General features: G+C 49.5%; 1 protein-coding gene across 8 annotated transcripts in view; it reads right to left on the bottom strand.

Moving 5' to 3' along the window:
* The window catches only part of rap1gap2 (RAP1 GTPase activating protein 2), a 257,951-nt gene that overhangs the window by 56,479 nt on the left and 176,540 nt on the right, over window positions 1–24,932 (bottom strand). For 6 of the 8 annotated variants that reach the window (XM_033045635.1, XM_033045633.1, XM_033045638.1 and 3 more), the window contains exons 3-5: window positions 10,334–10,363; window positions 5,230–5,277; window positions 2,056–2,088 (exon numbers count right to left, since the gene is read on the bottom strand). In XM_033045635.1, coding sequence (XP_032901526.1) covers window positions 2,056–2,088; window positions 5,230–5,277; window positions 10,334–10,363 — 111 coding nt within the window. Of the gene's footprint in view, window positions 1–2,055; window positions 2,089–5,229; window positions 5,278–10,333; window positions 10,364–21,249; window positions 21,519–24,932 lie in introns of those variants that run through there. The other 2 variants (XM_033045636.1, XM_033045634.1) reach the window with 2 other exon arrangements.

Genomic DNA, 24,932 nt, shown 5'->3' on the forward strand with positions numbered 1-24,932 from the left:
CAAAAACAATTCCCCGTTAGAAGAAACACACAGGCAGGGAGCAATCCAACCAACCTCTTCGATTAAATAGAAACATAGAAAATAGGTGCAGGAGGAGGCCATTGGGCCCTTCGAGCCAGCAACGCCATTCATTGTGATCATGGCTGATCGTCCCCAATCAATAACCCGTGCCTGCCTTCTCTCCATATCCCCTGATTCCACTAGCCCCTAGAGCTCTATCTAACTCTCTTAAATCCATCCAGTGACTTGTCCTCCGCTGCCCTCTGTGGCAGGGAATTCCACAAATTCACAACTCTCTGGGTGAAAACGTTTTTTTCTCACCTCAGACTTAAACGGCCTCCCCTTTATTCTAAGACTGTGGCCCCTGGTTCTGGACTCGCCCAACATTGGGAACATTTTTCCTGTATCTAGCTTGTCCAGTCCTTTTATAATTTTATATGTTTCTATAAGATATCCCCTCATCCTTCTAAACTCCAGTGAACACAAGTCTTTTCAATCTTTCCTCATATGACAGTGCAGGAAGGAACTGTGGATGCTGGTTTAAATCGAGGTGAGACACAACATGCTGGAGTAACTCAGCGGGACAGGCAGTATCTCTGGAGGGAGAGAATGGGTGATGTTTCAGGTCGAGACCCTTCTTCAGACTGTCTGACATTTGACTGTCTTACTGTCTGTGTGCTTTTCTTCTTTTGAAATGTATTATATTAATGCAACTGACAGTACAATGCCAAGTGACCTTCAATAATCTTTTTTTTCTTGAAAGCTTTTAGCATCCATCCTGTTTGTTTAGTTTAGTTTAATTTTTGGAAACAGCACGGAAACAGGCCCTTCGGCCTACCGAGTCTGCACTGACCAGCGATCCCCATACACTAACATTATCCTTCAGACACTCATTTTATAATCCTCATCGAAGACAATAAAGATACAAACCTGTGCGTCTCTGGAGTGTGGGAGGAAACCGGAGATCCCGGAGAAAACCCATGGGGAGAACGTACAAACTCAGTACAAACTCCACCCGTAGTTAGGATCGAACCTGGCTCTCCGACGCTGTAAGGCAGCAACTCTCCTGCTGCGCCACCGTGCCTTTAAAAGGTACAGTTTGGAAACAGGCCCTTCGGCCCACCGAGCCCATACCGATCATTGATCATCCTCTCACACTAGTTTACTTTACTTTTGAGATACAGCGCGGAAACAGGCCCTTCAGCCCACCGAGCCCATACCGACCAGCGATCACACGTTCACACTAGTTCTGGCATTGGACTATGATTGGAGACCTGGGCCCTTGGGCTTTGTCAGTGGCTTCATGAACCAAGAGGTACACCCGGCGGGGGGCTGCCTGCGACCACGTGCGGTGGCGGGCCTGGTGAGCAGAAGGCAAGATGTCTCAATGAACCTTTTGTAACTTTGTCGGCGCCAGAAACATGCCGACTCTTTGTGTACTGCCTAGGTGAGGGTTGCTGTATGATTTTACTGGGATGTATTTCAGCTTACACCCCAGCTGTATGAATATATCTATCTTCGCTATGAATATTGTAGTATCCATCCCACACTTTCTCTAACTTCACATAACCCTTGGTTTCCCTCTCTCTCCACCCCTCCCCTTCCTAGTTCTCCGACCAGTCTGACTGTCCTCTTGATCAAATCTTATCTCTGCGTGCTTCGTTGTCATCTTCTCCTGGCTGACTCTACATTTTCCTTGAACACCATCCCTTTGATGTCTCGTTTTCACACCTTACACCTCCTTATCTCTGTGTCTCCTTCTGCCCTGAATCTCAGTCTGAAGACAGGTCTCTACCCGAAACGTCGCCCATTCCTTCCCTCCAGAGATACTGCCTGTCCCGCTGAGTTACTCCAACATTATGTGTCCACCTGTCACTGTACCTAGATACATGTGACAATAAAGAACCACTGAATCATTGAATAATGGTAAGTGAATGATTACAATTCTACTTTCCACAACAGCAGCACCAGTTCCTAATTATCAAAGTCCCATTTCAACACCCTTGTTGTCCCATTCTCTAAATGCACATGTACGATATCTTTAGGTAGACCTACCTCATCGATACTGGGATATGGTATGTAATCATCCTAGAAAAAAGAAACACATGCAGATTTTAAGTTAAGAAACGACACTAAAGATAAGGTTTCATGACAGCACAGCGTAGTATTTACATTGTGGAGGATATCTATTGTACTGGACTAGCCAGATATTCCAACCCAAGACTTCTATGTAAAGCCCCTGTCCCACTTAGATTTTTTCGGCGACTACACACGACTTGGCTGTCGCCACAGGGTCGCGGGGTGACGCCTGTAGGGTCGTGAGTGGTTTCCTCAAATCGCCTAAAGAGTTGTAACGTTTTTCTGGTCGCCGCTGGATTTTGAAATGTTCAACATTTTTCGGCGACTGTGGGCTTGACGTAACTTGTCTTCTCCCGACGTAGGTCCTGTCGTAGGTTGTCGCCAGGATGACGCAGGTTGTCGCCAGGTGTCGTTGGTTGTGAATTCCATTGGCGACTACCTACGCCAGCCTACGTTAACCGGCGACTGAATTGTCTTCAGTTGTCGACAGGGTCATTGCTTGTCGTAGCTTGTCGCGGGTGGACATAGTTGTGGTCGTAGGCGGACGTCCTAATGGGTCGCTGGTTGTCGGTAGCTTGCCGTAGCTTGACGTCGACTAGGTGGTGGGTTGTTGTAGACATTGTCGTAGGAGGGGTCCAGTTGCCGCTTTTTTGGCTGTGACTGTCGCTGCGACTATGACAGTCACCGGCAGTCGCTGAAAAAATCGCCCAAGTGGAACAGGCCCTTAAGTCCCGTGACAGACTCTGCCTCCAAAAATCAATTTAGGCTTCGGTTTAGTATTGTCCCATGTACCAAGATACAGTGAAAAGCTTGGTTTTGCATCCTATCCAAACAGATCAGATAAGGGCGGCACGGTGGCGCAGCGGTAGAGTTGCTGCCTTACAGCGCCAGAGACCCGGGTTCCATCCTGATTACGGGCGCTGTCTGTATGGAGTTTGCACGTTCTCCCCGTGACCTGCGTGGGTTTTCTCCAGGAGCCACGATTTCCTCCCACACTCCAAAGACGTTTTGTAGGTTAATTGGCTTGGTATCAATTTAACTTGTCCATAGTGTTAATTCAGATTCAGATTCAGATTCAATTTTAATTGTCATTGTCAGTGTACAGTACAGAGACAACGAAATGCATTTAGCATCTCCCTGGAAGAGCGACATAGCAAATGATTTGAATAAATAATAATAAGTGATAATAAGTGTCCGGGGGGTGGGGGGGGTGATTGGCAGTCACCGAGGTACGTTGTTGAGTAGAGTGACAGCCGCCGGGAAGAAGCTGTTCCTGGACCTGCTGGTTCGGCAACGGAGAGACCTGTAGCGCCTCCCGGATGGTAGGAGGGTAAACAGTCCATGGTTGGGGTGAGAGCAGTCCTTGGCGATGCTGAGCGCCCTCCGCAGACAACGCTTGCCGACGTCGACGTCAAGCTACGGCAAGCTACCGACAACGGGGATCGCAGGTCGGTGCGGACTCTGTGGGCCGAAGGGCCTGTTTCCGTGCTGTATCTCTAAACTAAATTAAACTAAACTAAATTATACCATACATAATTACAATCTAGTCAAACTCAAGTACATTAGGTAGAGCAAAGGGGAAGATACAGAGTGCAGAATATAGTTCTCAGCATTGTAGCATCAGTTCCAGAGACAAAGTCCAATGTCCACAATGGGGTAGAGGTGAATCGGACAGTGCCCTAGTTTATGGAAGGGCCGTTCAGAAGCCTGATAACAGAGGGGAAGAAGCTGTTCCTGAGTCTGGTGGTGCGCGCTTTCAAGCTTCGGTTTACAGAACTGTGTACCACAGAACAGTGAATTTTTTTTGCTTAGAGATCAGTAAGATTATTGCTACATTCCCTGCATATCCATGTGTCGATAGAAAAGTCTCTTATATGCCACTATCGTATCTGCCTCCACCACCACCCGAGGCAGCGCGTTCCACCCTCTGTGTAAAAAATCTGTTCCGCACATCTCCTTTCAACGTTGCCTCCCTCATCATAAACCTATGCCCTTTAGTGTTTGATTTTTCCACCCTGGGAGAAAGGTTCTGACTGTCTACCCTATCTATGCCTCTCGTCATTTTAAATACTTCTATCAGGTCTCGAGCAACCACTGGCACGTCTGAGAAAACATTCCAAGTCTGTCCAACCCTCTCCCTGCAGCTAACACCCCCTAAACCAGGCATCTTCTTTTACATTACTTGACAGATGCAACACGGAAACAGGCCCTTCGGCCCACCAAGTCCGTGCCGACCAACGGTCACCCCGTACACTAGCACTATCCTACACTCTTGGGACAATTTCCAATTTAGAGAAGTCAATTAACTTCTTTGGAAGTCGATTAACAAACGTCTTTGGAGCATGGGAGGAAACCGGAGCACTTGGAGAAAACCCACGCGGTCACAGGGAGAGCATACAAACACCATACAGACAGCACCCGTAGTCAGGATCAAACCCGGGTCTCTGGCGCTGTGAGGCAGCAACTCTACCGCTGCACCACTGTGCCACCCTCTATGTAAACTATATGTCTTTCAGCTACCATAAAAATAATTTTCAATTCAATGGTAACTTTCCGAGCATTGAGCTGTGGTGGATAGATGCACATGTCTTGGTGTGGAACAGTTGATAGGATCTATTACACCCTGTTGATCAGGAAGCTTGGTTCTGGTTAGGCAACATTCCCTCAACGTTGCGATGGACTCAAGTCAGGAGTCCCACCTGCAATCTGTCAAAATCAGTGCGATGATAGAAATCTCAGTGCTGACTGCATGGTAGGCTTTTGAAACACGATACGATACAATAGAACTTTATTCATCCCAGGAGGAAAACTGGGCTGCCAACAGTCATGAAACACAAAATACATGAAACATGAAATTAAAGTGACAAGTGGAACGGATTTTGGAGATGTGCAAAGATTAGGGAGGGGAGGAGTGGGGAGGTGGGGGGGAGTCAGTCTATCCCACGACAGAAGGGGGGGGGGGGGGGGGAACAGTTTGATAGCCACAGGGAAGAAGGATCTCCTGTGGCGTTCTGTGCTGCATCTTGGTGGAACCAGTCTGTTGCTGAAGGTGCTCCTCAGGTTGACCAGTGTGTCATGGAGGGGGTGAGCTGTATTGTCCAGGATGCTCATTTGCAACAAACCAACAAGTAAGACTCATTTGTAACAAACCTTTTGCCTGATGCCCTTGAGCTTCTGTTCATCCATCTTCAGAGTCTGCTGCAATAGAATGAACGCATGTTTAAAATCATTTACACTAAAGAGTTTAGTTTAATTTAGAGATACAGAACAGAAACTGGCCCTTCGGCCCACCGAGTCCTCGTCGACCAGCGATTCCCGCACACTAATGCCCCTGTCCCACATAGGAAACCTGAACGGAAACCTCTGGAGACTTTGCGCCCCACCCAATTTTTCCGTGCTGGTCCCGGAGGTTCCCGGAGGTTTTTGTCAGTCTCCCTACCTGCTTCCACTACCTGCAACCTCCGGCAACCACCTGCAACCTCCGGGAACCGCACGGAAACCTTGGGTGGGCGCAAAGTCTCCAGAGGTTTCCGTTCAGGTTTCCTAAGTGGGACAGGGGCATTACACTACCTGACACACTGGGGATAATTTACAATTTCACCAAGCCAATTAACCTACAAACCTGTGGAGTGTGGGAGGATGGATAACATACAGGGTTATGTGCAGCTATGTAAGTGATGATCTCGGCACATGCATTGTGGGCTGAAGGGCCTGTTCATGTGCTATGTTCCATGTTATTAAACGCCAGCAATATCAGAACAGGCGCAGTGGCGCAATGTTAGAGCTACTGCCATCTAGCGCCAGAGACCCGGGTTTGTTTCGGACTACGGGTGCTGTCTGTACGGAGTAGCTACCTTCTCCCCGTGACCGCATGAGATTTTTCCGAGATCTTCGGTTTCCTCCCACACTCCAAAGACGTACAGGTTTGCAGGTTAATTGGCTCGGTGTAATTGGTATAAATGTAAATTGTCCGTAGTGTGTGTAGAAGAGTGTTGGTGTACGGGGGGATCGCTGGTCGGTGTGGACTCAGTGGGCCGAAGGGCCTGTTTCTGCACTGTATCTCTAAACTAAACTAAACAAGTAAATAACAGGAACTGCAGTGATTAATCACAATTATATGGGAAGACTGTGCATAATGTCCAGTACATAGTGGAGCCACAAATAAAAAGGAACTGCAGGTACTGGTTTATACCAAAGATGGGCACAGAGTGCTGGAGTAACTCCGCGGCTCAGGCAGCATCTCTGGAGAAAGTGGATTGGTGACGTTTCAGGTGGGACCCTTCTTCAGACCGACTGTGGCAGGGGGAGTGGGGAAAAAACTGGCAGTGAAAGAAAACAGCGGGCCGGCAACAGATGATGCCAGACGAGGAGGTTCCCTGATAGGCTGATTTTTGGATAGGGACAGGCGTGATCCCAAGAGGGATACATTATTGCGAACTGTGGAGCGGGTATAATGGACTTTTAGTGGATGGAGGGGGGGGAGGGGGGGGAGGGAGAGAGGGATAGGAGAGAGGTATTTGTAGAAGTTACCTAAAATTGGAGAATTCAATGTTCACACCACTGGGATGTAAGCTGCCCAAGCGCAGTATGAGTCGCTGTTCTTCCAGTTTGCATGTGGCCTCACTCTGACAGTGGAGGAGGCCCAGGACAGAAAGGTCAGCGTGGGAATGGGAAGTCATAGAATGATACAGCATGGAAAAAGGACCTCCTGTCTAATGTGTCCATGCCGACCAAGATGCCCCATCCACGCTAGCTCGTTCCTTTCGCCCATATCCCACCAAACGTTTCCTATCCATGTACCTGTTCAAAGGTCTTTTAAATGTTGTTATAGTACTTGACACAACTACCTCCCCTGGCAGCTCGTTCCATACACCCACCACCCATACTTAAAATTGGAGAATTCAATCAATATTGATACCGCTGGGTTGTAAGCTACCCAAGCACAATATGAGGTGCTGTTCCTCCAGTTTGTGTGTGGCCTCACTCTGACAATGGAGGAGGCCCAGGACAGAAAGGTCAGTGTGGGAATTGGAATGGGAGTTAAAATATATTGGGAGACGGCCCCTTCCTATATCCAACAACACCTCGGTCACCCATACCTTGGGCTTCAGGCGCCTTCAATCCATTTGCGATGCAGTTTACTGCGTTTATGGAAACATAGAAACATAGGTGCAGGAGGAGGCCATTCGGCCCTTCGAGCCAGCACCGCCATTCATTGTGATCATGGCTGATCGTCCCCAATCAGTAACCCGTGCCTGCCTTCTCCCCGTAACCCTTGATTCCACCAGCCCCTAGAGCTCTATCTAACTCTCTCTTAAATCCATCCAGTGACTTGGCCTCCACTGCCCTCTGTGGCAGGGAATTCCATAAATTCACCACTCTCTGGGTGGAAAAGTTTTTTTCTCACCTCAGTCTTAAATGGCCTCCCCTTTATTCTAAGACTGTGGCCCCTGGTTCTGGACTCGCCCAACATTGCAAACATTTTTCCCTTAACTAATTCCAACCATACATAATTGCCTCACACAGAGAGTCAGGGGAGAGGGAGACACAGAGATATGGAAGGGTAAGGTGGGGAAAAGAGACATCAAAGGAATTCTCCATCCCTCCCCCATCCAAGTTCTCCGACCAATCTGACTGTCCTCCTGCTTAAAGTTTATCTTTGTGTGCCTCGGTGTCAACTTCCCCTTATTAACGATGATCTATTCTCCATTTTCCTTGTACTTCATCCCCTTTGATGTCTCGTTTTCACACCTTACCCTTCCATACCTTTGTGTCTCCCTCTCCCCTGACTCTCCGTCCGAAGAAGGGTCTCGACCCGAAACGTCGACCCGAATTGTGGTCAGCGCGGACTCGGTGGGCCGAAGGACCTGTTTCCGCGCTGTATCTCCAAACTAAACTAAACTGATAACTATTTTGTTTTGTTTTCTTCGGTCCAAATCCAAAGCAAATCACGAGCGACTCCCTCTGGCTGGAGTTCCGCACATTCCAAGCATACAGATTGTTGCAAAGGTAGACAAAAATGCTGGAGAAACTCAGCTGGGTGCGGCAGCATCTATGGAGCGAAGGAAATAGGCAACGTTTCGTCCTGAAACGTTGCCTATTTCCTACACTCCATAGATGCTGCCGCACCCGCTGAGTTTCTCCAGCATTTTTGTCTACCTTCGATTTTTCCAGCATCTGCAGTTCCTTCTTGAATAACCAATTATTGCAAAGGTGAGTAAGTTAAGGGAATCATACTAAGGGGCCACAGTCTCAGAATAAAGGGGAGGCCATTTAAGACTGTGAGAAAAAACGTTTTCACCCAGAGAGTTGTGAATTTGTGGAATTCCCTGCCACAGAGGGCAGTGGAGGCCAAATCACTGGATGGATTTAAGAGAGAGTTAGATAGAGCTTTAGGGGCCAGTGGAATCAAGGGATATGGGCAGAAGGCAGGCATGGGTTATTGATAGGGGACGATCAGCCATGATCACGATGAATGGCGGTGCTGGCTCGAAGGCCGAATGGCCTCCTCCTGCACCTATTTCTCTCCAGAGATGCTGCCTGTCCCACTGAGTTACTCCAGCATTTTGTGTCTATCTTCGGCATAAAGCAGCATCTGCAGTTCCTTCCTACACCAGTTCTCTCACAGCTCAGATGTAACTAGGCTGCTTCCCACTGCTTCAAAATCCTGCTATTAGCGTATAAAGTATTCTGGCTCAGGTTTCTGGCACTGTGCACTCCCCATGGGGGATCAGTGACTGATTAAGCAAACAGAGGCTGGTGGGAGCCATGTCAACTGTGAGCTGACTGTTCCCTTCAGCCTTCCATAGACCGCGTGCTCTTTGGAAACCTCTACGGGAACTCAATCCTCTTGGAACAATCGGCCTACGTAGTAAATACCCGTGCAGAGGCATCAAAATATCGATTAGCTCTACGGGGAAAGCGGAGTAAATGTGTAGGAACTATAGGCAACAAGTGCAGGAGTAGGTCATTCGGCCCTTCGAGCCAGCACCGCCATTCAATGTGATCATGGCTGATCATCCACAATCAGTACCCTGTTCCTGCCTTCTCCCCATATCCCTTGACTCTGGTATCTTTAAGAGCTCTGCCTACCTCTCTCTTGAAAGCCTCCAGAGAACCAGCCTCTGACATAAGTCATTGTGCTATTCACAGGAAGGATTGAGTTAACGTATGATGTTTCAAGATGAACCTCTTTCAGCCATGATCGGTAGACTTGATGGGCCGAGTGGCCTAATTCTGCTCCTATCATTTATGAACATGAACTTATGAAGACGGAATGTGTTGGAAAGAGATGTTGCCGGTCTCTTAGACTCGTGGAGAGGTTCGACAGACATGTCCCAACCTGAGACGTCACCCATCCTTTTTCTCCAGAGGTGCTGTCTAACCCACTGAGTTACTCCAGCCCTTCGCATCTATCTTCCGCGACTAGGGTTGCCAACTATCCCGTATTAGCCGATATTTTGGGCTAAATTAGTTTGTCCCGTACGGGACCGCCCGTGTCCCGTATTTGACCGCTACTACTCGGGTCGAGGGGACTGTCGGGTCGGAGCGCCGCGTCCGGCCCCGCCTCACCCGCAGCAGCATCACCTCGCCCGTGGCCCTGTCGGTCGGCAGCTCGGCCAGCTGTTCGATCTTCGGACCTCCGCTTACTGCCCACACCACCACCCCTCCTTCTCATGGCCGATCATCGGTTCGTGAGTTGGATGGGGCGCCGGACTTTGCACACAACATCGCCTGGGCCAAAACTCCTCAGCTGGCCCGCTGGCTGGGCTTTGTGTGCAGTCCAGCACCCGGGCCAACTCATCATTCACCCAGCCACGGCCGAGTCAGTCAATGAGTTGCCGTCGGGAATTTTGACCTTTTGTCCCTTATTTGGGAGTGAGAAAGTTGGCAACCCTATCCGCGACCAACCTATTAATGCAGCAGCACGGCATATCAAACAGTTCCACTGTTCTCATCCCTGTGTCCCTTCGTTACCACATCTTGCCCAGCCAACAGTGGGCCATTGTGGGCTCCACCCTTCCTTGGTCATCATTTGCCGGCCCTGATTTGTTCTGGGCTTTTAACCTCCAGTTCCCTCCCCTTTACTTTCAGTCTGAAGAAGGGTCCCGACCCGACACGTCACACATTCCTTTTTCTCCAGCGATGCTGCCTGACCCGCTGAGTTACTCCAGTCACTTTGTGTCCCCTGTATCACCTGGCACCCGTGCCACCCCTGGTAGAAATGGCCCCCAGTTGAGAGAAAACTGCCTACCTTCTCCAGCATCTCGAAGAACTCTGCAGACTGTTGACAAAGAAAAGAAATGTAATGAGTGAAATATTGGGCAAAACAGACAAGCCAACACCACTTGTACAGGTTCATGGATAGGAAAGAATTCAAGGGATACGGGCCATATGCTGGCAGGTGGGACGAGTGTAAATGGGACATGTTGGTCGACATGGGCTAGTTGGGCCGAAGGGCCTGCTTCGTATTGTACGATTCTATGGCTTTATTTCAGTTAAAATTTAGTTCAGTTCAGTTTAGTTTAGAGATACAGCGCAGAAACAGGCCCTTCGGCCCACCGTACACTAACACTATCCTACATGCACTAGGAACAATTTACTATTATACCAAGCCAATTAACCTGCAAACCTGTACGATTTTGGATTGTGGGCTGAAACCGGAGCCCCTGGAGAAAACCCAGGCGGTCACGGCGAAAACGAACAAACTCCGGACAGGGAAGAACCCACTGTCAGGATCGAGCCCGGGTCCGTGGTGCTGTAAGGCAGCAACTCTACCGCTGCACCAACATGCCACCTGATGCAGTAGATCTGTATATGATCATGAGGGCAATATATGGCTTTGGTTACCTTGCTACAGGAAGGACGTCGTAAGTCTGGACAGAGTGCAGTGATTTGCTCCCTGATATAGTGGATACGTGAAGTTCATTCCGGAAGTGGCGGCGCTGGTGAACGGCTACGGCTCGCCTGCAGTCCGTTTGTCTTTACTTTTTTGTGTTTTTGTCTAGTTAAGTTTTAGTTTTTTAGGTTGTGTTTATGTGGGGGGGGGGGGGGGGGGGGGGGGGGGGGTTGAAACGGGGCTTGCTGTCTCTCCCTTCGGGGGAATGCGACTTTTTTGTCGTATCCCCCTTCTCTGCCTCCGTCTGCGCTGAGGCCCAATGGCGGAGTGGCGACCTCGAGACTCCGGAGGCAGCCTGTCAGGACTTGCCCTGGGCTCGCTCCCGTGAGGGCGGCCCAGCTCGGGGCTGGAACGACGCTCCCGTGAGGGGCTATGACGCTCCCGTGAGGGCGGCCTGGCGAGGGGCTGAGACTCTCCCGTGAGGGGCTGTGGCGCTCCCGTCAGAGCGGCCCAGCTCGAGGGTGGAATGGTGCTCCCGTCGGAGCGGCCCAGCTCGAGGGTGGAATGGCGCTCCCGTCGGAGCGGCCCAGCCCGAGGGAGGAACGGCACTCACGTGAGGGCGATCCGGCTCGGGGCTGGAACGGTGCTCCGGTGGCTGGGACGGCGTTCTGGCGGCTATGACCTGAGTCCTGGGTTCAGCCGCGGGCCATCGGCTGCGTGTGCTGGACTGGAGGGCGGCAGCTTCGACCACCCCGGGCCGCGGTGTTTGAGCCGGCCCGTTTGCGGGGTTCGGTGAGCCGCGGGACTGTTTGTACCATCGCCCGGTGGGGAATCGCCTCAGCGCAGAGGGAGAAGAGGAGGGAAGAGACTGCAGCCCTAAGATTTTTGCCTCCACCACAGTGAGGAGGTGCTTGGAGGATACACTGTGGTGGATGTTAATTTGTGTTTAGTGTTGTTTATTATTGCATGTATGACTGCAGGCACGAAATTTCGTTCAGACCGTAAGGTCTGAATGACAATAAAGGAATTCAATCAAGTTCAATCAATCAAGTTTAAAGTATTTTTAGTTCAGAGATACAGCGCGGAGACAGGCCATTCGGCCCACCGAGTCCGCACCGACCAGCGATCCCCGCACACTAACACTATCCTACACACACACCAGGAACAATTTTACATTTATACCAAGCCAATTAACCTACAAACCTGTACGTCTTTGGAATGTGGGAGGAAATCGAAGATCTCGGAGAAAACCCACGCAGGTCACGGGGAGAATGTACCAACTCTGTACAGATAGCAGCCGTGGTCAGGATTGAACCCGGGTCTCTGGCGCTGTAAGATTGCCACGCTGCGCCACCGTGCCGCCCAAAGTACTTCAGAGAATTCAAAGGGGGGGTTGCGAAGGGCGCTACAAAAATGTACGTCATTTGTTCTGGATCTTCCTTTGACGTCGGTAAAGATATACTTTGATGGAAGGAAGGTTAATGATTGCATCTTCTGAATAATTAAGCATGTTGGTGAGTTTTTAATGTAAATAGAAGCATCGTAGCAACAGCTGGCTTTTGATACTCCTCACAGTTGGCTCCACGTAGAGTCAGATCACAGCATATTTGTATCTTTGATCCATATCCCTTTATAATTTATACCAACAAAGATAAATGATAACTTTAATAACTCCGTAAGGTCACAAGGAATAGGAGCATACGGCCCATCAAGTCTACTCTGCCATTCAACCATGGCTGATCTATCTCTCCCTCCTAACCCCATTCTCCTGCCTTCTCCCTACAACCTCTGACACATGTACTTCATTGTTAGGACTCGAGGGCCTGAGCTCTAGGGAGAACTTGGGCAGGCTAGGTTTTTATTCCTTGGAGCGCAGGAAGCTGAGGGGTGACCTTATTGTGGTGTAGAGTCACAGAGTCACACATAGCACGGAAACAGGCCCTGTTGACCCAGTTGCCCCATCTACACTAGTCCTTTCTGCCTGCCAGCATTTGCTTCATATCCCTCTAAACATCTCCTATCCATGTACCTGTCCAAATGTCTTTTAAAAATGTTCTTATTATACAAGCCTCAACTACCTCTTCTGGCAGCTCGTTCCAGATAGCCACCGCTATCCCTGTGTGAAAACATTGCCACTCAGGTTCCTATAAAATCTTGCCCCTCTCACCTTAGAACTGTCCTCTGGTTTTTGATTCCCCTACTCTGGGTAAAAGTCTCACATATAAAACAATGAGGCGAATAGATGGGATGGGATCACAGTCTTTTACCCAGAGTAGGGGAATCAAGAATCAGAAGACACGGGTTTAACGTGATGGGGGAAAGATTGAATAGGAACCTGAGGGGCAACTTTTTCACATCGAGGATGGTGGGTGCATGGATCGAGCTGCCAGAGGAGGTAGTTGAGGCAGTTACTATCTCTGGGCAGGTACATGGATTGGAAAGGTTTGGTTTAGTTCAGTTTAGAGATGCAGTGCAGAAACAGGCCCTTCGGCCCACTGAGTCCGCACCGACCAATGAACTCCGACACATTAGGGACAATTTACAATCTTCACCAAAGCCAATTAACCTACAACCTGTGTGGGTGGGAACCGGAGCACCCGGAGAAAACTCACGCTGAGAACGTGCAAACTCCGTACAGGCAGCCCCCACAGTCAGGATCAAACGCGGGTCTCTGGCGCTGTGAGGCAGCAACTCTACCGCTGTGCCACCCTGCCGCCTGTAATTTAAAGGTTTATGGCCTAAATGCAGGCAGGTGGGACCAGGGTAGATGGGGTACCATGGTTGGCAGGGGCAAGTTGGGGCGAAGGGCCTGTTTTTAAGGGGTTGGACAGGCTAGATGCAGGAAGATTGCTCCCGATGTTGGGGAAGTCCAGGACAAGGGGTCGCAGCTTAAGGATAAGGGGGAAATCCTTTAAAACTGAGATGAGAAGAACTTTTTTCACACAGAGAGTGGTGAATCTCTGGAACTCTCTGCCGTAGAGGGTAGTCGAGGCCAGTTCATTGGCTATATTTAAGAGGGAGTTAGATGTGGCCCTTGTGGCTAAGGGGATCAGAGGGTATGGAGAGAAGGCAGGTACGGGATACTGAGTTGGATGATCAGCCATGATCATATTGAATGGCGGTGCAGGCTCGAAGGGCCGAATGGCCTACTCCTGCACCTAATTTCTATGTTTCTATGTTTTATGTTGAATGAGCTCAAGTGTCCATGGAGGAGCAAACTGCAACACTGGTTAGTTGCCGTGCAAAGAGTTGCTGCATTACAGCACCAGAGACGCGGGTTCGATCCTGACTACGGGTGCTGTCTGTATGGAGTTTGCTACATTTTTCTTCGTGATGGATCTTCCTGATAGTTTAGAGGTACAGCACGGAAACAGGCCCTTTGGCCCACCGAGTCCGCGTCGACCAGCGATCCCCGCACACTAACACTACCCTACACACACTGGGGACAATTTACATTTATACCGAGCCAATTTAACCTACAAACCTGCACGCCTTTGGAGTGTGGGAGAAAACCAAAGGTCTCGGAGAAAATCCTCGCAGGTCACGGGGAGAACGTGCAAACTCCGTACAGACAGCACCCGTGGTCGGGATCGAACCCGGGTCTCTGGCGCTGCAAGCGGTGCAAGGCAGCAACTCTACCGCTGCGCCACCGTGCCGTCCAAATGTAAGGGCATTAGGATGCAAGTAGGGGATTGATGTACAGCAACCTGCATGTCCTCCTGTAGGGCTCAATGCAGGAGGGGTTGACAGATGCGCTGTGACATTTGGGCCGCTTGTAGCCGGCTGAGCTGTTCCCCTTTGAAGCTCCTCATCACAGCACGGCAACTCCCGGTGTCATGGAACCTGCTCAATGGGAGGTTGCTCAGGGCCAGACACATGGGCAGCACAGTGGCACAGCGGTAGAGTTGCTGCCTCACACCCAGAGACCCAGGTCCGATTCTGACTTTGGGCGCTGTCTGTACAGAGTTTGTACGTTCTCCGCGTAACCCGAGTGGGTTTTCTCTGGGTGCCCCGGTTTCCCCCCACGCTCCAAGGACGTGCAGGTTTGTAGGTTAATTGGCTTCGGTAAGTTGTAAAATTGTCCCTCGTGTGTAGGGTAGTGTCAAGGTGATCGCTGGTCACGCGGGGCCTGTATCTCTGAAGTAAACTAAAGTAAAGACTTGAGGGGCTGAGCTATAGGGAGAGGTAGAGGAGGCTGGGCCTTTATTCCTGGCAGTGCAGGAGGTTGAGGGGCGATCTTGTTGAGGAGTATAAAATCATGAGGGGAATAGATCGGGTGGACGCACAGAGTCTGTCCCAGGTATTGGAGAATCAGGACCTGTAGGCCAGATTTTAATTTAGTTTGGTTTAGAGATCTTAGTAGGCCCCTCTCGGTCATGACTGACCATGGGTGATGCCTCCTGGTCGGATGCAAGCCTGGGCAATGTCATATGGAGGACAGGCTGTTGCCCATGCATCACGTCCCCCCTCTCCATGTCGCTGATCGATCCAAAGGAACAGCGGGGCCGTTACAGTTTGGCACCAGCGCTGTCGCAGGAGCTGCCAGAGCGAGGTTGTAGACAACGACGAACTGCCTTAGGGGCTCCTACTCCGGATTTTCTTGAGATTTACTCCTGGAGCCTTTTCCATGACTGGATATGGCCACAAGGCAGTGGAGGTTTTAAATCAGAGTTTTCCCTCTCCTAGATGAACTGCCTTCCCAGGCTGACGAGCCCCGTCTGCCCGAGACTCGTGGGGGCGGGAGCGTCTACCTTCCCGTGCAGGTCTATAGCACCTGCCCACTGCCCAGGGTTTAGAGATACAGTGTGGATATCCATGTGGCTATCTAAAAAACCTCTTGAATACCACTGCCCCCACCACCACCACCCCTGGCAACACGATCCAGGCACCCACCACCCTCTGTGTAAAAAACCTACCCCATACATCTCCATTAAGCTTTTCCCCTCTTGCCTTAACCTACCCGATCTGTTCCTCAGCTCCAGTTACACAATTATTACATAATCCTCTAGATCCTGACTTAACAGAACAATGCCATTTTTTACTGACACAGACTCAAAATGAAGGGTTTGACACTTAGTTCAGATGTAAATAAGAAACTCATGACGCAGGAGTTTCAAATTCTACACCCTAAAGAGCCTGTCCCACTGTACGAGGTAATTCAAGAGCTCTCCCGAGTTAAAAAAAATCAAACTCGTGGTACGTACGTAGAATGTACATAGCGGCTACGTCGGAGCTCGTGGATATCTCGTAGCGGCTCGTAACGCTAACGACAGGTACTCGGGAAACGCAGTAACTCGTGAGTTTTTTCAGCACTTTGAAAAATGTCCACGAGAGCCCCGAGTACCTACGAACGGCTATTAGCGTAATTCTCCGAGTTCAAATCAGGGGAAACTCGGAAGAACTCTTGAATTACATCGTACAGTGGGACAGGCCCTTTAGAGGGTGTGGAGACTCAGTCACTGAGCGTACTTGAGGCAGATGGACACATTTACAGATTTTATAGATGTTTATCAGAATGCATGCCATCTTTTTCACAGGGTGGGGGAATCAAGAACCAGAGGACGTAGATTTAAAAGGTGAGAGGGGCAAGATTTAAAATGAACCTTAAGGGCGGCACGGTGGTGCAGAGTTGCAGCCTTACAGCGCCAGAGACACGGGTTCGATCCTGAGTACGGGTGCTGTCTGTACGGAATTTGTACATTCTCCCCGTGACCTGCGTGGGTTTACTCCGGGTGCTCCGGTTTTATCCCACACTCCAAACACATATAGATTTGCAGGTTAATTGGCTTCAGGAACCGACTGGTAATTTAAATGCCCGCTCAGCTTTATTATAAGTTGTCTGGCTTCTTAAAAGTGTCTGCACTCCTTCTCCCCCCTCTGCCCCCTTCTTTCCCCTTCTCTCCCCCCCCCCCCCCGCGCTCTCTAAAGGACTTACCATACACTGCACAGCTGTCTTTTACCTTCCTGTTCATCGCGGGTGTGAATTTCAGACAGCGCTCCCCCGCTTTCCCTGTCCCCCGCCTTTGTGATGTGTGTGTGTGTGTGTCTGTGTCTGTGTGTGTGTGTGTGTGTGTGTGCTGTCGGTCGATCCGGCTCGCGGTTTCATCGCTGACGGTTGATCCAGCTCGAGGTTTTTCAGGCGTGTGCCCTCGAGCTTGAAGGCCGAAGACAGTTGCTGAAAGGTCGTGTCCGTGGGACAGGCACTTAAGGCAGCAACACTGCTGCTGTGCCACTGTGCCGCACGAACGTTCTACTGATTCCGCTCAGAGCTCTCTGTCAGAGGCATTGAGTCAGAATCATACAGCATGGAAACAGGCCCTTCGGCCCAACTCATCCATGACGACCAAGGTCCCCCATCTAAGCTAATCCCATTTTCTGTGTTTGGCCCATATCCCGTGAAAACTTTCCTATCGTTTACCTTTCAAATGCTGTTATAGTACATGCCTCAAAAACGTCCACTGGCAGCTCGTTCCATATATCCACCACCCCTGAGTAAAAAGCTTGCTCCTCTCACATTTAAACCTATGTTCTCTGGTTTTCGATTGGCCTGCCCTGGGTAAAAAATAAAGACACCTCTCCAAGATCACCCCTCAGGGCACCCTGAGGGAGTTCCGGGACCGCTGGGCTCCGCAGATGTTGAATAATAATAATAATAATGGATGGGATTTATATAGCACCTTTCTAATACTCAAGGCGCTTGTATGAGAATGTATCCTCAATAAGGATTGTATCATAGTTGTATAGTAGTTTATTACATGTTTGTATTGTATTATGGTGGTGGGTTCTGGCTTGTTTTATTGTAGTGTAATGTTATTTTTTAATAATTGAATACATTTATATTAAAAAAAAAAAAAAAGATCACCCCTCAGCATTCTCTGCTCCAAGGAATAAAGTCCTATAGCTCAGTCCCTCGACTCCTGGCAACATCCTCGCAAAATTATTCCTAAACTCTGACCTTCTTTGATAAGAGTCATAGTCATACAGCATGGAAACAGGCCGGCCAAACAAGAACTTTTTGATAAAATATGGGCTCCATTCATTAATTATCTGACGGGATAGATTGGCCCGGCACAAAAACCCAACTGAAACTTGAACTCAGGATTAGATGAAAAGTCATACTTTATAATCTACGAACCTATCTCCAATGACGTATTATAAGTAATCCATTCCACCTTTTTTGTTTTTTTTGATATTTGTAACTTTTCTCTCTCTTTCTCTCTTTTTCTATATAAAAAAACCCACTAGAAGTAGAAGTAATCGACAATTGAAAATTTTAATAATGTATGACTGATGTATATGAAAAGTTTTTTTACTATAATATGCAACTATGCTTTATAATATGTCTACTTCTAATCAAAATATTATTTAAAAAAAAAAAAAAAAAGCATGGAAACAGGCCCTTCGGCCCAACTTGCCCATGCCAGCCAACACGTCACATCTACACTAGTCCCACCTGCCTGCTTTTGGCCCATATCCCTCGAAACCTGTCCTATCCATGTACCTGTCTAAATGCCTCTAAAATATCGTGATACAATCTACCTCAACTACCTCCACCTGCTGCTCGTTCCATACACTCATCACCCTGAGTGTAAAAAAAAGTCACCCCCCCAGGGTAATATTAAATTAAATCTCCCTCCCCTCACCTTAAACCTATGTCGCCTGGACACGCTAGAGGCAGGAAACATGTTCCCGATGTTGGGGGAGTCCAGAACCAGGGGCCACAGTTTAAGAATAAGGAGTAAGCCATTTAGAACGGAGACGAGGAAACACTTTTTCTCACAGAAGTGGTGAGTGTGTGGAATTCTCTGCCTCAGAGGGCGGTGGAGGTGGGTTCTCTGGATACTTTCAAGAGAGAGCTAGATAGGGCTCTTAAAAATAGCGGAGTCAGGGAATATGGGGAGAAGGCAGGAACGGGGTACTGATTGGGGATGATCAGCCATGATCACATTGAATGGCGGTGCTGGCTCGAAGGGCCGAATGGCCTACTCCTGCACCTATTGTCTATTGTCTGGTTCTTGATTATCCTACTCTGATCGATTTGCCCGATCGATTCCTCTCATTCCCAATTCCGCTCGTTAAGATTAACGAGCAGTTTATTAACAGTCGGACATTCTCAATTAGCCATTGGATTGCATGGAGCGTTTTAATTCTTGATCGAGTCCCCTCAGTCGAACCAAAGCCAACGTAGTTGAAACCGTTCCTCCCTTCTGCTGGGCATCAAAAGGTCTTTCTCAAGCAACAATGTGCGAAACACCGCAGGATATTCACATGACCACAATTAAACAAAACTGAGCTTTATGAGGAGAACCTATGAGAGAAGACCAATGCTTGGCAGTAGAGGTGGACGAGCAAGGATTAGGAAGGGAATTACCGAGGTTAGTTTACAGATGTAGCATGGAAACAGGCCCTTCGGCCCACCGAGTCCATTCTGACCATCGATCACCCGTTCACAAGGGCACAGTGGTGCAGTTGGTAGAGCTGCTGCCTCACAGCGTCGGAGACCCGGGTTCGATCCTGGTCTCTGTCTGGGCCTGTTCTCCCTGTGACCGAGTGAGTTTCCTCCGGGTGCTCTGGTTTGCTCCCACGTAGCAAGGAATTGTCGGTTTGTCGGTTAATCGGTCTCTAAATTGCCCCTAGTGCGTAGGGAGCGGATGAGAAAGTGGGATAACATGGAACCACTGTGAACGGGTGCACGGGTGATGGACTCAGTGGGCTGAAGGGTCCGTTTCCATGCTGTATCTCTAAACTAAATTAAACGATAAAAAAGTACCCTGCACATCGCTTAAAAATGTAATAAAAGGAGCTGCGGATGCTGGTTTACACTAAAATGTTTGTAAACAAAAATGGATCCATGTTCTGTAGAGATGCTGTTTGATCTGCTGCGTTAAGGGCCTGTCCGACAGGCCGGTAGTGACTGACGCGCGACGGTCCCGCGAGAGTCGCGCACGTGATCATGCGCCCGCACAGCCGTCTGGAGCGTGTGACGTCATTTGAAGATAGACACAAAATGCTGGAGTAACTCAGCGGGACCGGCAGCATCTCTGGAGAGAAGCAATGGGTGATGTTTCGGGTCGAGACTCTTCTTCAGTCTGAAAGAAGGCTCTTGACCCGAAACGTCATCCATTCGCAGGGTCTTGGGCCTGTCACACTTTGCCCGTCAGTTCCGCGACAGGCCGGTGGCGCGCGAAGATTTAGTGGAGGACGAACTCCACACTCCTCCACACCGCTCCATGCGCCCGTCCCGCGCTACCCACTCGCTAACAGGTCGCGTAAATGGCGCGCAGATGACAGCCAAGTGGGACAGGCCCTTTACTCGAGCATTTTGTGTTTATCTTTAATAATAATAATAATACATTTTATTTATGGGCGCCTTTCAAGAGTCTCGAGGACACCATACAAAAATTTAGCAGGTAGAGGAAAAACATGTAAGTGGAATGAAATAAATAGTAGAGACATGACTAGTACACAAAGTAAAGACAGAACTCAATTCAAAAAATTGTTTTTGTTACATCTTTGTTACATTCCTTCAGACTATGGTAGAGGTGTTGCCTTACAGATTGTTATCACGTTGCTATTTATGGTAACTTGCTGAGTACATTCTTTTACCGGTTTTTCTGATTCGCAGTAGGTGCTTTCCTAACTGTTTATACACTTTGGAACATGCTGAGGCTGTGAGAGGCGCTATAGAAATGCAAGTCGTGCCTGTGCTTGTCTGGTCAGTGAAGCCCCATGGAGACACGGTGGCGCAGCGGTAGAGTAGCTGCTGTACAGCGCCAGAGACCCAGGTTCGATCCTGACTACAGGTGCTGTCTGTACGGAGTTTATACGTTCTCCATGTGACCTGTGTGGTGTTTCCCTGGGAGCTCACACACTCCAAAGACGTACAGGTTTGTAGGTTAATTGGCTTGGTGACATTGTAAATGTTCCCTAGTGCCGGTAGGATAGTGTTAAAAAACTCACAGAGAGTGGTGAGTCTGTGGAATTCTCAGAGGCCGGTTCTCTGGATGCTTTCAAGAGAGAGCTAGATAGGGCTCTTAAAGATAGCGGAGTCAGGGGATATGGGGAAAAGGCAGGAACGGGGTACTGATTGGGGCAGAGAATTCCACAGATTCACCACTCTCTGTGTGAAAAATGTTTTTCTCATTTTCTCAGGGCTTCGACTCAAACTCACAACTTGTGAACTTTTAGGCCGGGCCCCCAATGGCTCCTGGACCTTGTGAACTTGTGAACTGATGCCTCTGTCTGCGGCTCTCAGACCGCCTCACCACAATTAGTCGCCCACATACAGCCCACCCCCCCCCCACCCCCCCCCCCCTCACCCTCATACTCACCGTACTCCTTAACACAGCCATTATCCCAGGCAGTGGAGGACCAGCCGCAGACACACTTTCTATCTCCCCTTTTTGGGGAGCGGGCGGGTGTGGGGTGGAGGAGAGGAGGGGAGGCTGGGGAAAAGGCATCCGTGGCCGGCACAGTCTGTCAGCTCTGCTCCCTCTCTGTGGTGTGTGTGGTCGGGGAATGGGGCAGTGCTAAAGAACCGAAGGAACAGGTTGGGCAGGAAGGTGCAGCCTCTGTCTGCACATCTGCATTGTTTGTGTGTGTGTGTTGGCCACAGCTCACACGCTGGGGTTTTGGCTGCCTGTCACCGAGGAACCTTCCCCGGGTACAGGGGAGGTTCAGAGTGAGTTTGCACCAGCCCTGTCATCAATGCCCTCCTTGCCCACAGGATCACTCCCTGTACATCACAGTGAGCATGGAGCAGACACTGGTGTTCAGGCGTGTGTGTATGACGGCAAACATCACTCACTCTCTCATTCACTCTCTCTCATTCTCTCTCTCTCTCTCTCTCTCTCTCTACCCCTCTCTCTCTCTCTACCTCTCTCTCTCTCTCTCACTCTCTCACTCTCTCTCACTCTCTCTCACTCGATCTCCCTCACTCTCTCTCTCTCTACCTCACGCTCTCTCTCTACCTCACGCTCTCTCTCTCTACCTCACTATCTCTCTCACTCTCTCACTCTCACTCTCTCTATCTCCCTCCCACCCTCTCTCTCCCCCTGTCCCGCCCCTTCCACACCTCAGGCCGAGCCTCCCATTGTCTGGTGCTGGGAAAATGATTAGTAAACGTTTAACGATTGAATTCCCTAAGCCGTCGGAAGCCTTGTATTGCTTCACACACAGTTTACAGGCTGCATGCAGCACGGAGTCCTGAGACAGGTGACTCAGTCCGGTTGGGCATTGCTGGCGATACTGTGTAGGAAGGAACTGCAGATGCTGGATTAAACCGACGATAGACACAACACGCTGGGGTGTGAGGAAGGGTCTCGACCCGTTCCTTGTCTCCAGAGATGCTGCCTGTCCCGCTGACTCACTCCAGGGTGTTGTGTCTGGGCTGGCCACACCTGGTCAACATAAACCTCCTCCAACCCTCTCATCCTGCCCTCTGCTGTAGACTGTTTATCCGCCCATCATGAGGGGAAGAAAGCGAGAAATGGGGAGAGAGATATTTTTAAGGCAGAGATAGATAGATTCTTGATTAGTACGGGTGGTCAGAGGTTATGGGGAGAAGGCAGGAGAATGGAGTTAGGAGGGAGAGATAGATCTGCCATGATTGAATGGCGGAGTAGACTCGATGGGCCGAATGGCTTAATTCTATTCCTATCACTTATGACCTTATGATAAAGATGGCCGGGCCAGGAGAAGAAAGGGATGTCGGTTCGCGGGAACTGCTCCGGTAGATTTAGCGCGCGGGCGACCGGACTTTAAATAATGGCGCCAAAACATGGCGGCTCCTGCATGTGTAATATATGCAAAAATAATTTCACTGCGCAGTTGCACATTTGACAAATAAATAAAATTAGATAAAGGGAATTACATTTGGTGTAAAATAAAGTTCAGTAAAGGCCGATTAGTTCTAAGGTCTCCAATTAGGTAAATGGGAGGTCAGGACCGCTCTCTGGATGTTGGTAGGATGGTTCAGCTGCCTGATAACAGCTGGGAAGAAACTGTTCCTGTAACTGGAGGTGTGCGTTTTCACATTTCTGTACCTCTTGCCTGATGGGAGAGGGGAGAAGAGGGAGTGGCCGGGGTGAGACTGGTCCTTGATGATGCTGCTGGCCTTGCCGAGGCAGCGTGAGGTGTAGATGGAGTCGATGGAAGGGAGGTTAGTTGCACGATGGTCTGGGCTACGTCCACAACTCTCTGTTATTGCTTGCGATCTTGGATAAATCCCAAACAAGGATGTGATGCATCCTGATAAAGACATTCACATACCAAAGACGTGCAGATTCAGCCCTGAAGGCTTGCTTCTGCTGACCTCAAAGCACTCACAACGACCGACACTAACAGCAGGCACGGTGGCGCAGCGGTAGAGTTGCCACCTTACAGCGCCAGAGACCCGGGTTCGATCCTGACCACGGGCGCTGTCTGTATGGAGTTTGTACATTCTCCCTGTGACCTGCTTGGGTTTTCTCCGGGTGCTCCGGTTTCCTCCCACACTCCCAAGATGTACAGGGTTGTAGGCCAATTGGCTTGGTATCATTGTAAATTGTTCCCAGTCTGTGTGGGATTGTGTTACTGTGCGGGGATCACAGGTCGGCACGGACTCGATGGGCCGAAGGGCCTGTTTCAGCGCTGTATCTCTAAACTAAACTAAACTAAGAGCTGGCTGCAAAGTCCTGTCTCTCACAGTGTCCGACTTTGATTTTCACTTGTGTAGGAAAGAACTGCAGATGCTGGTTTAGATCGAAGGTAGACACAAAACGCAGCAGTAGACCTGAAGAAGGGTCTCGACCCGAAATGTTACCCAATCCTTCTCTCCAGAGATGCTGCCTGTCCCGCTGAGTTACTCCAGCATTGTGTGTCTGTCTTTGAGTTTCACCTTCTTGTTTAGGCAACCTTGTAGCAGACGTCCTCTGGAGTTTGTGCTGAGATGCTGGGTGTTGCAGGCAAATGGGACGGCGTCGAGCAGGAGAATAATCAATAAGCAAGAAGGACGTCTTTGTTATCGACTAAACTGCTGAATTCTCTGTACATTAATTCAAGCTGACTTTGGAGATGAAATCATCGGTAATTATTAGAGGTGGGATGGGGACAGAATCACAATGGGAATTGCGAAATGGTTCAATCACCGTGACCTTCCTTCCCTTTGATCACATCTTCAGATTCACTACCTGCCACCAATTCTATCTTTGTTGCAATTTGTTGAAAGGCTCTAAGTGGAAAAATAGTTTGTTTGTTGTGGGAACAACTCACGCTGAGAGAAAGATTGCCTCAAATTGCCGCCGCAGAGGTTGATTTAAAGAGCAAACGGCTGATTTCCTTTTTTTGCCCATTAAATGCTTGACATCCTTCGAGGCTTTCAAAGTGCACAGTCGATTTCAAAGATTTAACGACAGGCCCTTCTTTCGGCCCAACGGGTCCACGCCGATCATCGGTCACACTTCTATGTTATCCAACGTTCTCAACCACTCCCACTCCCTCTCCTCCGCACGGTGGCACAGAGCTAGAGACCCGGGTTGGATCCTGACCACAGGTGCTGTCTGTATGGAGTTTGTACGCTCTCCCTGTAACTGCGTGGTTTTTCTCCGTGATCTCCGATTAGGTCCCACATAGGAGATCCGTGGGCAAAATTAGGGCACATGGTATTGGGGGTAGAGTGCTGACATGGATAGAGAAGTGGTTGGCAGACAGGAAACAAAGAGTAGGGATTAACGGGTCCCTTTCAGAATGGCAGGCAGTGACTAGTGGGGTACCGCAAGGCTCGGTGCTGGGACCGCAGCTATTTACAATATACATCAATGATTTGGATGAAGGGATTCAAAGTAACATTAGCAAATTTGCAGATGACACAATGCTGGGTGGCATTGCGAACTGTGAGGAGGATGCTATGAGAATGCAGGGTGACTTGGACAGGTTGGGGGAGTGGGCAGATGCATGGCAGATGAAGTTTGGTTGCGGATAAATGTGAGGTTATCCACTTTGGTAGCAAAAACAGGAAGGCTGATTACTATCTAAA

This window comes from Amblyraja radiata, chromosome 28, assembly GCF_010909765.2.
Source record: "Amblyraja radiata isolate CabotCenter1 chromosome 28, sAmbRad1.1.pri, whole genome shotgun sequence".
Classification (NCBI taxonomy): Eukaryota; Metazoa; Chordata; class Chondrichthyes; order Rajiformes; family Rajidae; genus Amblyraja; species Amblyraja radiata.